The 12694-nt window shown below is 50.0% G+C and overlaps 1 protein-coding gene and 1 long non-coding RNA gene across 2 annotated transcripts; one reads left to right on the top strand and one right to left on the bottom strand.

Annotated features, from left to right (window-relative positions):
* The first annotated feature begins 2682 nt into the window (after nt 1-2682).
* On the top strand, nt 2683-5971 carry LOC139826462 (uncharacterized). The gene is made up of 3 exons (XR_011736542.1): nt 2683-3420; nt 4025-4131; nt 5901-5971. It is a non-coding gene; the product is annotated as an uncharacterized lncRNA (long non-coding RNA).
* On the bottom strand, nt 5856-8602 carry CDKN2B (cyclin dependent kinase inhibitor 2B). The gene is made up of 2 exons (XM_065861067.2): nt 8224-8602; nt 5856-6827 (listed from the first exon to the last, which is right to left on the bottom strand). The coding sequence occupies exons 1-2, from the start codon at nt 8362-8364 to the stop codon at nt 6564-6566; spliced, it is 405 nt and encodes a 134-aa protein (XP_065717139.1). The 5' UTR covers nt 8365-8602; the 3' UTR covers nt 5856-6563.
* Between the last annotated feature and the right edge of the window lie 4092 nt (nt 8603-12694).

Genomic DNA, 12694 nt, shown 5'->3' with positions numbered 1-12694 from the left:
GTTCGGGATCTGTTGTCTCCGAGCTGCCAAAATATTTATACGTTACTTTTGTGATTGTAATGTTGTTACATGTGATTATGGAAGAAGTACGATTAGGCAAAAGGGAAAATCTAATCCTTTTACCTTTTTTTTTTTTTTTCCTTGATTAAACACACACACCCTTGTCTCACCCCTCCAAGTCCCTTCAGGATCCTATTTTCAGCATATCTCAGTGACTATTTTAGACCTAACCAGCATTTTAGTAGAACTCAATCTACCCGATGAAAAGTTTGGGGTAAAGAAAGAAAAAAAAATATGCAGCAGTATTTACAGCAAGTGTGGAAACAGAGAGGAAAAAATGCCACAAAGCCTCGTTCATGAGAGGGTTTTGTCCTTGCTACAGCGAATTTACTTAGACATAATCAGCATCTTCATATTTATGTTTTATATTCGACATTCACTCATTTCGATTCAGCCAGAGTTTATAGCTCCTTTTTCCCCCATTTACTGTAAGATGAAGAAATCAGGCCTACTACAAATTCAAAAAACAAGGTATTTGAAGCTAACCAGGAAAACTGAATATTTTTCTGATTTATATATATGCATAAAAATACACACAACACATATATGTGAGTCTCGCCACACTTGACGTTCAAAAAGTTCTGAAAGTGATCTAACCAGACACCGGAGTAGGCAAACTGTGAATTGTTTTATCTCAAGACCCAGATCTTTAAGGGTTAATTTATATATATATACATATATTTTTTTATATTTATATATAATCTCAATTTCGGACAGATTTCTGGGCAAATATTTATAACTTCTTTCTCTTCTGTTTCTGTTCTTCTCCGATCTGTGCTCTGGAATAGGGGAGGTTGTGGATTCCTCTAATGACCCCCTATGAGGATTTCACAGAACAATCCTCAAACACTCATCAAAATAAATATTCGCTTTATCGTTCATTATGAGTCTAATTATGTGTAATGATCGAGGCCTAAACTATGCCACGCAGATCCACAACCATCCGATTTTGCATTCTGCAATCAGGAAAAAGTCTCTAAGAAACGCCTGAACCCCGGGTGTCTCTCAAGTCCTTTATACGTGTGTATTTTAATTACTCTTTCTGATGCTGCTCAGCTGCTGTCACCCTTACTATGTATATTTATATAAGAGCAAGGGAAGGCAAAGTAGAGCACTGTATTTCACTACCATTTACAGCAGTAGAAAGTAATAGACGCATGGAAAACAGTGGCCATTTTCTCTCTTTAGAGAAGAAGTTATGTTCCTTGTTCGCAAGGAACCGTCTGCAACCATTGATGAGGGATGGTGGGTTTATTTTTTCTAAACTAGCAATAGAGAAAACGAAAATAAAGCTTTTAAACGAGGCGGAGAAAAGGCATAAATAAGACATTATAACTTTTCAAGAACCTGTAGTTTTCCTACTGCGTTTGGGGAAAAAAAAAAAAAAAAAGAGAGAGAGAGAAAGACAGAGGAAAAAAAATAACCTCACGTGTTCCCGGTGCAATCTGAGTATATGGTGCGGAGAGGGCTCCGGGGCGCTGCGCGACCGGGCCGGGTTGCCGGGGGCAGCGAGCCTCCCGCCGGCCCCGGGGCGGCCGCCACCATCTCCCGCTCCCGCTGCCGCGTCGGGCCATCCACGACAACAATCCCGCTCCCCGGGGGCCCTACCTGTGCCGGGGCCTCCCGCGGCGCCTTCTCCGCAGGACCAGCAGCAGAGCGAGGCGCGGTGGCCAGCGCCGACCCAGCGCCCCGACGACGCCGCGGAGGATGCGCCAGCCCAGCGCCCGGGCGCGGAACAGGCTGCGGGCGCGCCGAAAGCGGACAGTGCACCTTATCCGGCGGGTCATGGGTGCAGGGAGAACCCCTGGCGTGCCGCGCTAGAAATACCTCCCTGGCAGGGCCCCATCGGGGAATCGGCCCTCTCACCCTCCATTCATTGGAGAGGATTTTATTTTGCTTTTCTTTTTTTTTTTTTTTTTCTTTTTTTTTTTCTTTTCCGTTTGACTAATTTCGACTCCCCATTTTGCGTTACCTCTCTCCCTTCCCCCGCCCCCCCCCCCTTCCTCTGCACTTAAACGCCTCCAATGATGGTGGCTCCCGCCTCGAAAGCAGGCGACGGAGGACCGGCGACGGGGGATGGGACCGGGGGAGGCCGTCGGCTCCTCTCCCCTCCCACAGGGGCACCACCACCAAACGGGCGTGGAGGTCGGCCAATCGCAGGGCGCTCCTCTGCTTTCAAATAAAGCCTTGACGACATGTCCTTGCCCTCCCCCACCACGTCTGTCCCCTCCAAACATGCCGCCTCCCGTTCCGTTTGGAGGGGGGGAGGGTGTTATTTCTTTATTTTATTTTATTCTTGTTTTCTTCTGATTTGGTTGGGTTTGGACCCCTTTCCCTCCAGGACTCTCTCGGTGGGACTGGGGTTGCGGCGGTCCGGCGCACCGCGACCCCATCCCGCCCCGCCTGAGGCCGCGGTAGTGCCCCGCAGGGACGGATAGCGGAACCCTGCCTCTTTAAAAGCACAGGCCAGTATTGCCCCGGGCGAACAGCTATTTCCTTGTCACATGGTCATTTGAACGCGACGCGGGGCCGTTGCGTAGCGGAGCGAAGAAAAAAAAAAAAAGCGGATCTCGTCTCCCGCCACCGGTAACAGAAACGGGTAATTAACTGTTTCATCTCCCCCGACCTTCTCGCCGGCCGTGCTCCACGGTGCCGGACCGCTTTGTTCTCTGCTCGAAGGGTGAGATTTTGTAGCGGGGGGCGGGGAGGAAGCACCGAAAAGCCTGGAGCAACCTGCCGGCCCCCTCCTCCCGGGCCGGCTCCAGGCACTACCGCAGGGACGGCCGTGGGGGTTCTGAGCCCCCATGACAGGCGGTGCGGAGCGCGGCCCGCCGCCCGACAAAGGATCTCTGGGAGGCGGGTGGTGGGGGTCCTGCTGCCCCCGTCCCACCCTCTCCCTGGGAGCCCCTCTACCTGCGCATCCTTCCTCTCAGGGTGTGGGTACCTCCGCGAGAGGCGCGGGGAAGAGTGATGAGTACGGAGGGTGTGAGTCCTGCGGGCGCATCTTCGCCATGTCCGGGAGCGGCGAGGCCGTGCTCTGCACGGCACGGCACGGGTGGACGCGGCTCGACGCGGAGCTGGGGCTGCGCAGGGGCTGCAGGGAGCCGACGGGGAAGGCTCCGGACAGGGGAGGCAACCCGGCGATCCCGGGGAGGGCCAGCGAATGTACGCGTGTACAACATCCTCCTCTCCCGTAACAAACACCTCCTTCTCTCGGCTGGACAAATAGCAATAACACCCATGTCAATAGAAGGTCCCTTCTTTTGCCTCAGAACGGAGTGACCCTAACAGCAATGCTAATGAAGAAGAGTCTGCACTGGCTTCTCTTGGACAGAGTCCGATTTCAAGCCTGGGAAGTGGGTGGGTGAAAACAGCCATTTCGAAATGAAAGTAGCTCTGCGAGATTTTATTTATTTTATTTTATTTTATTTTATTTTATTTTATTTTATTTTATTTTATTTTATTTTATTTTATTTTATTTTATTTTATTTTATTTTATTTTATTTTATTTTATTTTATTTCATTTCATTTCATTTCATTTCATTTCATTTCATTTCTTAATTTCACTTCATTTCATTTTTTTCCCACTCCCGTGGCGACCCCTCCCCGACAGGCAGGGCAAAACTAAGAGAAAAGTATGCCTATCTGGGAGCATGATACAGGTGCTGGAGTGATGGTGGGAGGATGAAATGAGAATTTTGACAATAGAAACCAAATACCCACCAACGCTGAATGCATGACCGAGCCGGGCCCAAGGAGCATCTCACCCATGCACAGGGTACAAACCGTGCTGCAGAGGGTTGTCTGTGTGTGCGTGTGTCTCCACATGTATTCAGTTACAGCTGAGATACTAAAAATAAAAGGCGCGAGCCATCTGCGACGTTAAACGCAATGCTCCAGGGCTTTCTCGAAATGTGTATTGCTGCTGCTGTTTGTTGTTAACAATCACTATTTGTCTTTTCAGGCAGGACTCCAAGCGCTGGAGCCGACGCTGCCACCAGAATAAAAAGTGCCTGTGGAAGTTTCCCCGGTCGGGTGGGATTGTGTCGGGAACCGACATCCTCCCACGTTGTAAGTAGACTCCGCATGGGCCTGGCTGGGACAGGGACTCTACACCCGCGGCGTGAGGCAAATTTATAGCTACCGGGCATTTAGTCCTGCTGGCTTTTGAGGGCATATTCTGCTCGTTTGGTGCGATCGGTCTAGGAAAATCTGCAATTTTCCTGCTGATTTTATGCATCATTGTTGTCGTTGTTATTATTACTATTGTTCTTATTATTGTTCTTCTTATTATTGTTCTTGTTTGTATTGCTGCTATTATTATTATTATTATTATTATTATTATTATTATTATTATTATTATTATTATTATTATTATTGATGTTGTTTTTGTTTCATAATCTGTAATGGAAATACCCCAAATTTTAAATTGAATTATAGTTATTGGAAAAAAAGGCTTTCAAAAGGCTTTTTAAAATAGGAATACTGATCTAATTAAGGTTGGAAGTGCAGTTCATTAGACCCTTACTTTTCTGTAAAGAGGGTAGTCAGGCTCTAACCTAGCCCTAGCTCCACATCTGATCCCGACTCCATCCCAGTTCCCTCAGGCATGGGATGAAGGTTCTTGAATGCTGTGTCCCATTATTATCCTTGACTCGTATATGGCTATGCCATGTACTGAGACAGAGTACAGTACAATTTCACAAGGTATTATCTTGGCATTTTGTAATCTTATGTATTTTCTATTTAAATATATGTATAAAATATATATTCCAGACATTATAATAAACAAGTGTGAATATAGACTAAACATAATGTGATTTCTTTTGTACACATTTTGTATACATACGAAGTGGTTAAAATTAAGCATATTGCATATAAAATAATTGATAAGCAAATACGTGGGCTTGATACATAATCATAATGTATTTGATATCTATGCATATTATGTACGTTTTAATGCAGATATTACATAGATGTACTATGTACATAAACGGCATAACTACGTATTTATAGTGTGCTAATATATACAAAGTAATTCTAAAGCATGCGTAGTATGAAATTATGTTGCAATATATTACATGATCAAATATGTTATATAAAAGTATATATATTATTTTTAATGCTTACGTATTAAATATCTAGGAGTTGGACACTCAGTCGGAATGCAAAATGGAGGTACATTTTTCTGCCCTTTAATTAGCTACCGGTAGCTCTGCGAGGTGCCCGAGATTTGCACTTGGGGAAGAAGACCAGCCCTCTCCTGTTGCTCCGCCTTGCGATTCCTTTCTCTGTCCCCAACCCGCGGGATGTGCGAGCACAGCCCCGCGTTGGAGAGGCAAGGTCTCCCATTCGTGTCGCAGGAGCGGCGACAGCCGCACAGGCTGGAAGCACCGTCCTCGCCGCCTTCCTCACCGCCCTGCCCTGCTGCCCGGTCCCTCCCGCTGCTGCCCGGCCCCTCCCGCAGCACACCCGTGCAGGACTGGGACCCGCCGCGGTGGTCAGTGAAATACGGATCGGCTCACGGACAATTGATCTATCCCCTGCCCCGTTCCTCATCCAACAGCACAGGTGTTGCAACCACTTGTTACGACGAGTTGTTTGTCTCTTTATCAAAGGTGCCACCTTCGAACAGTTTGGGGAACCCTGGGGCCGAGCTCGGACATTTGATTTTTAATTGTTACTTCCACACTCTGACCATCACGATTTATTCAAAATACTGGTAAACTTAGAGTAACTCAGGGAAGGCCACCTGCGAGTTGGTCAACCACCTATAACTTCAAGCGAGGGCAGTATCAGGCTTGCAGAGACACAATTGTCTCTTTATTTTCTCCTTCCAGGTGCCTTGTTTACAGCTTCCATGAGAAGAGCCACGGATACACCACGGGCCCATGTACAGACATGCACAGCACCTTACATTGTTTTAAGAAGGTATTTGCCAAAGCCGCAAGGTCTCCAGAAAGCCTCAGTTCCCCACCGTTCGGCAGGTTTTGCTAGGGAGAGGCTGAGACTGGTTTCAGCGTCCCTTCAGTCCGATTTAACTTGGGTTTGAAATCAAATGCGAGGTAGCCGGCTCGGGCCCGGGAGATCCCGGAGCCTCTCCCGTCCCCTTCCGACGGAGGGCTGGGGGGCTGGGAATCGCGAGCGGGAAGCCCCGGGGAGGAGCATAAACAGAAAACCCAGACGCTGTCCTGTGAAAACACGAAGGGTTTGTTCTGCCACCTCTCTGCAGGGGTTTTCCTTCATATTTATTACTCTTCACAGTGTTTTGGACTCTAGCATGAATAAAGCGTGGCATGGAGTTGTGTAGATTTCAAGTGTAGGATAACATACAGACACGTGCAAAGTATAGCGTACAAAACAATACGTATCCCTCTGGTCTTTCGTTCATCCGAGTCGGGAGGTGCGATCCGGGAATTACTTATAACGCGTGAATGCTGCTCGGCTTGGAGTCTCCTGAAGCGGGCGCAGACAATAAATTAGGGGAGTGGTCGCACAAGCGCCTAAGCGAGGGGCGGTGGGTGGCGCAGGTAGCGGCCCACCACTCCGTGCGGGCCCCCCGCCGCCACGTCCAGGGGGAGGCGGCCGCGGCCGTCGGGCAGGTCGAGGCGCGCCCCGGCGCGGTGCAGCGCCGCCAGCGTCTCCAGGAAGCCGGCGCGGGCCGCGTCGTGCGCCGGGAAGCAGCCGGTGCGCGGATCGGGGCGGTTGGGGTCCGCTCCGCGCTGCAGCAGCAGCTCGGCCACCCGCGGGCTGCCCAGCATCATCACCTGCGGGGAGAGACAGCGTCAGCGCCGCGGAGCGCTGCTCAGGCTTTCTCGCTCAGCCCAGAAAGAGCCGGAATCGCCTGCGGAAAGGAGCGGAAAATCCGCGGGTGGGGCCTAGAGATCAGCTCCGGAGACGCCACGAACGGCGGAGAGCACGGACGCGGCGGGAGCCTTGCGCAGCGGGGGGAAACGCCCCTTTTCCGTGGGGTAAAGGGACAGGGGGAAGGGGCTCGCCCGGCGCACCCTCGGGGAACCGAGGGCAAGTCCGACCCGCTTTGCAACGGCCACCGCGCAGCCGTGGCTGTAGACAGGCTTTCGGGGGCTGCCGTCGCCCCGCTCTCACCCGGGACACTTACAGGAGGTCTCTGGCAAGCGGATACTTGCGTGCAGGGAACCTACTCTCCTGCAGCGCGGCGCCCGCACTTCTCTCGCCCTCAAGAGAGGCTGAAAACGCATTCTTAGCCTGACGCCCTGGCCCAATGCAGCACCAAAACCCCCGGGAGCTATTCTCCCTCCTGCTCGCCGTTTTCTAAGCTGCGTTTCCTCTGCCGCAGCCGGTAGTGAGTGTGCTCAGCGCATGGGCTAAAGCCTTGCTGCACAAAGGTATAGAAAAAAAACGTGTCGAAGGACGGCAACAGATACATGTTTCGAGTGAAATGCTGCACCGACATATTTTAGAAAAGAGTTTCGCAAGCACTGGCTGTAAAACTTAGATATATCTTCTCCGATTATTCCAGGTTCGTTTTATTTTGAAAATTTAAGCAGAAGCTGGCTAGAACTACCTCGGAAATTAGCTCAGCTTTATGAATCTAGTGTCTACTCCTCCTCTGGGCACTAGATCTATCTATATATTCGAGTAACTGTAAAATGTGGGCAGTCTGAGCCCCACAGGGACTGTTAACTGTGTACCTGCATGGTCTGCTAGGCAAGGCTATCGCACCCGGATGTTTCTGCTCATAAGGATCAGGGAATATATTGTCAGAATCAGTGCATATAGGCTTTTTCATGAGAGAGGAAAAATACTAATAGACGTATAAAAGTAGAAGATGAGGTATGGCGAAAGGATAATTCGTTCTGAAAAGGTGACTCGTTACTTTTCATTGCACGTTTATTGCGAGATGAGCAGTAAAGTTCTTGGTTTCGAGTCATCCTATGGGTTGGTTAAATTAGAGTCAAGGGTTGCTAAGACTAAAACCTCTCTGTTGCGGTGGCCATAGACTTTCGCCTTTCCCGAAAAGCCAGAGGAACCACTCCGCCGCTTGGCTTCGAGAGCAGCTGAGCTCAGCCGTCGGTGGGCGGCCGACGCCGGGAGGCTGCCCCGGGACTGCCACCGCTGCTCCTCGGGCACGGACGGGCAGCGGTCTCCTCCCCGCCGCCCGCACCTCCCCGGCCTCCCTACCTGGATGGGAGTCCGGCCGTAGGAGTTGACGGCGTTGGGGTCCGCCGCGCCGTCCAGCAGCTCCCTGAGGCGCTGCAGGTCGCCGCGGGCGGCGGCGTTGGCCAGCTCGTCCGCCTCCGTGCCGCCCATCTGCCGCGTCATGCCCCGGCCCGCCCTGGCCTCACAGTCGCTGGCGACCGGGCCCCACGGAGCGCTGCAGGCGCCGCTCGGCCGCCCCGCGGTGCCCGGGGCTCGCAGCGATCGCGGCCCGCCGGGGGCGCCCTGCCCATGGGAGCGACCGGTCGCACTGCTCCGCGCCGCGGGCGGCCCTCGGCACCTCGGGCAGCAGGACCCGGCCCCGGCCCAGAGGTGCCTTGTGCAGTACCGTTCCCGGGGCCGCCTCCACCTGCAAGGACGTAGCAGGACCGCCCGCCCCTCGTTTTCTCCGCACAGCTGGTGCCGCTCCGCCCCGGCCCGGCGCGGCCCCGCCTCGCCTGTGTCACCGTCACCGCGGCGGAGTGGAGCGCAGCGGCCGCACCCTGTCCTCGGCCTTGCCTCGATGGGGCGGAGCGCCCTGCGGTGCCCTCAGAGGGCCGGGAGGGCCGAGCTGCCGGGCAGGCGTCCGGCGGAGGGAACGTCTCTCCATTTTTTTGTTCTTTTTGTTTATTTATCTCCTCCCCTCGCTACTCTCCCTTCAGGACAGCAGCGTCTTAACACGTGCCTGACCACAAAGAGAAAAGAGGCCTGGGGAAAGGGTAGGAGCGAAGGCAGCATAAGGCTTTATTTCACGAGCCCTCTCCGGACACCCACCGGTCCCCGAGGCGCAGGAGGTGGCGGAGGCGGCGCTTCTTCCAATTCTCCTAAGGTGAAATGCCAGCTCTTCCAAGCTGTTTTAGTTGGCACACACCCCTACTAACACACAATGAACGCAGCAACGCAGAAAGCCTGCACGGAGATACTAGCAGCGACTGCGACGTCTCCACCCTCAGCCCGAAACATATGGTTTTCCTGTCTTTCTTTTTTTTTTTTTTTTTAATTAAAAAAAAATGCACCAGGACAAGACTTTGAACACTTCCTCCAAACAAAGGCCACAGAGGACGGCCACACTTTCCTTCAACACAGCACGGGGATTGCGCGGCTCCCAGGTAGCCCGGCGGAGACTCGAACCCGCGGAGCGATGGGGTGAGGGGACGCGGGGCGGGGCGGTGGCAGCACCACGGACAGCTCCGCCACGTCGGGCCGGGCCGGGCCAGCCCCGCCCTCCCGGACACCCCCGCGGTCGCCGCCCTTTGTCACCCGCCGCTCCGGGGAAAAGCTTCCCGGAGCCGACACGGAAAAATGTCCTTCACTGCGCCCGGCGAATCACCGCCTTGGTAAATTGTGCTGGCGGGCGATCTTCCTCTTCGTCGTGAAGGTTGTTTCGTGGATTCACCAAATATTGTGAAACTAATAAATACAGTGCTTGTGTTTCAAAGGGAGTTAAAGGTTTCCTGGGTCTTATTGCTCAAGGGGTTGTGCAAAGACTCAGAGGAAGCAGGAGCTCCTCACTTTTTTCATTCAACTGTGTTCCACGACGTTGCTGCTCGAGGTTTATCAGTGTCCTTGTTTCTTTCACTGTGAATTGTCGTGAAAGTGAGCGGTTTCCTCACCTTGGCGCACGGCCGCGACCTTTGTCAGGTACGGGAGATCTCTAAGCACATTTTATTGGGAAGTTCTCAATCATAATTCTGCTCCATATCGCCGTTCTCTCCTTTTTAATCTTTTGCCAATCATGCTGCTAACGTATTCACCTGTATCTTTATCTGAAACAATTAGCACATATTATCAAAACAAGTAAGTTACTTTTTTGGCCCCATACTTCAGAAAAGCACAGCTATACTACCAGCACCGAATGGTGCAGGCGATTTCCACCAGCAGCAAACAGAAGAAAGCTAACAGGCGTGTCCAAGAAAGGCTGTCTATGTAAAGGTTTAGGGGGTTTTTTGCAACGCTTGGCATGTTCCAATAGTTGAATCAGCTTAGTGCCAAATTCTGCTTCTTCACTCACACTGGCCACTATTTCTATGCCCAGATACATAGAACTGAGTGGAGCTGTACTCATGATAAAGAGCTTCTTGATATAAATAGTTGCTTTTGCTTGAATAATTGAACATTTATACACAATCTGGTGATTTCCTAGTGTTCTGTGTTTTTTTTGTGTTTCCTTCCTTCCTTCCTTCCTTCCTTCCTTCCTTCCTTCCTTCCTTCCTTCCTTCCTTCCTTCCCTCCTTCCCTCCTTCCCTCCTTCCTTCCTTCCCTCCTTCCCTCCTTCCCTCCTTCCCTCCTTCCTTCCTTCCTTCCTTCCTTCCTTCCTTCCTTCCTTCCTTCCTTCCTTCCTTCCTTCCTTCCTTCCTTCCTTCCTTCCTTCCTTCCTTCCTTCCCTCCTTCCCTCCTTCCCTCCTTCCCTCCTTCCCTCCTTCCTTCCTTCCCTCCTTCCTTCCTTCCCTCCTTCCCTCCTTCCTTCCCTCCTTCCTTCCCTCCTTCCTTCCCTCCTTCCTTCCCTCCTTCCTTCCCTCCTTCCCTCCTTCCCTCCTTCCCTCCTTCCCTCCTTCCTTCCCTCCTTCCTTCCCTCCTTCCCTCCTTCCCTCCTTCCCTCCTTCCCTCCTTCCTTCCCTCCTTCCCTCCTTCCCTCCTTCCTTCCCTCCTTCCTTCCTTCCCTCCTTCCTTCCTTCCTTCCTTCCCTCCTTCCTTCCCTCCTTCCCTCCTTCCTTCCCTCCTTCCCTCCTTCCCTCCTTCCCTCCTTCCTTCCCTCCTTCCTTCCCTCCTTCCTTCCCTCCTTCCCTCCTTCCCTCCTTCCCTCCTTCCCTCCTTCCTTCCTTCCCTCCCTCCCTCCTTCCCTCCTTCCCTCCTTCCTTCCTTCCTTCCTTCCTTCCTTCCTTCCTTCCTTCCTTCCTTCCTTCCTTCCTTCCTTCCTTGAGAAAATAAAGATACTTCAGATTTCTATAGTAAAAGAAAGGAAACAGGAGGAAAGGTTAAGTCTATGTAGACCGATAAGTAGACCACTGTACAGTGTTAACACATGAGTAGTGAAAAGTATACTGAAGACTTAAAAAGACTGAAAAATAATTTTGACGGCAGCTGGAATAAATAGCAACATTGCAGAATCAGTTCAGTAGAGGCAGTATACTGATCCAGATGCTCAGCTACAGGACAGCTATGCACTAGCAATAGAAAAAGTGTTCCAACAGAGCTTTGATGCTAATGACATATCCATAAGGTAGTGAAAAATTGTCCATGTCCACTGGAATTCTGTGAAAGTTTTATACAAGGCATGTTATCTTAACAAACAAAAAGCATGAAAATAATGTCTGAAGAAAGATAGGCTTTCTACTAATTTGTTCAGCTCACTTGATACTCCAATGCTTTGTGGTAAATAAGGTGAACAAACCCCAAAATATTCCTTTACACTGCTTTCAGAAGAGGCTGGCATTTCTTTCAAATCTTGAGAAGTAACACTGTCAAACATACATGAATGAAAAAGTAATGAGTCTTTCCTGATTTTTCCTGCAGTTCAGAAAAATGTAGCACAACACTCTTAAGGAAAAGAAAGCTGCCCTCAAAAAGGCTACCTTTTCAAATTCATAAATGCTTATTCTCTGAACCAAGAACTCAAAACTCACCCATCAGAGAAAATAAGATATTTCAGTTGAAAACTGCTTGCTTTGGAGCTGGAATCTCAGAGAGTGTTTTCCTTTTGCTCTGAATTTGTGGTTGCTGGTTGAAGGACAATTTCACCGTCCAGTTGGTGGCAGCTTTAAAGCAACTTTTTCTGGTTTCACAGTTAATTGTGCAAGGCTAAGTTGTGCAGTAACAACCTTAAACCATGTCTGTATTACAAATGTGTACTGCAGCTATATAAAACAACACAGACACCGACAAAATGTCAAATAAATACAGATCACTTGGCAAGTAGGTAGACCTCACAAGCACTGCAATAATACCAATTTCTACAGTGAAAATGTAAAAAGAGAAATATCAAGAGAGTCAGGAACATAACTGTTAGTACGCATAATGTGTAATCAGCTCAATATTACTCAAAAGCAGCTTACCAAAAAGGAAGATTTTCTTAGTTTTCACTGATTTGACTGCAGAGAAATTGAAGTTCTCCCAAAACCTTGTTTTACAATTAGAGAAAAAAGCTCAGTTCCTCAATGAAATGTAATTTAGTACAGGTTAAAAAGCTTCAGATTTTGAAAAAAACTGTCAATAAGTTTTTTGTGCAAGATCATTTTCTGATAAAGTGAGTGCAAACATTAGTAAAAATCCCCATAGTCAGTTATGCTATTGCTTTCACTGGGGAGACTGGACATTGTTGACTCCTGCGAGATATCACCAAGGATGTCTACCAAGAAGAATGAAGTATGGTAGGATAGCAAGAGTATTTGGGGACAGCAGTAACGATTTGCAAACAAAACAAAACTATACAAATAAACAAATCAGGCAGAAACATTTT

This window comes from Patagioenas fasciata, chromosome Z, assembly GCF_037038585.1.
Source record: "Patagioenas fasciata isolate bPatFas1 chromosome Z, bPatFas1.hap1, whole genome shotgun sequence".
Lineage (NCBI taxonomy): Eukaryota > Metazoa > Chordata > Aves > Columbiformes > Columbidae > Patagioenas > Patagioenas fasciata.
The sequence above is the reverse complement of the archived record's forward strand: the minus strand, read 5'-3'. Positions and strand labels throughout refer to the sequence as shown.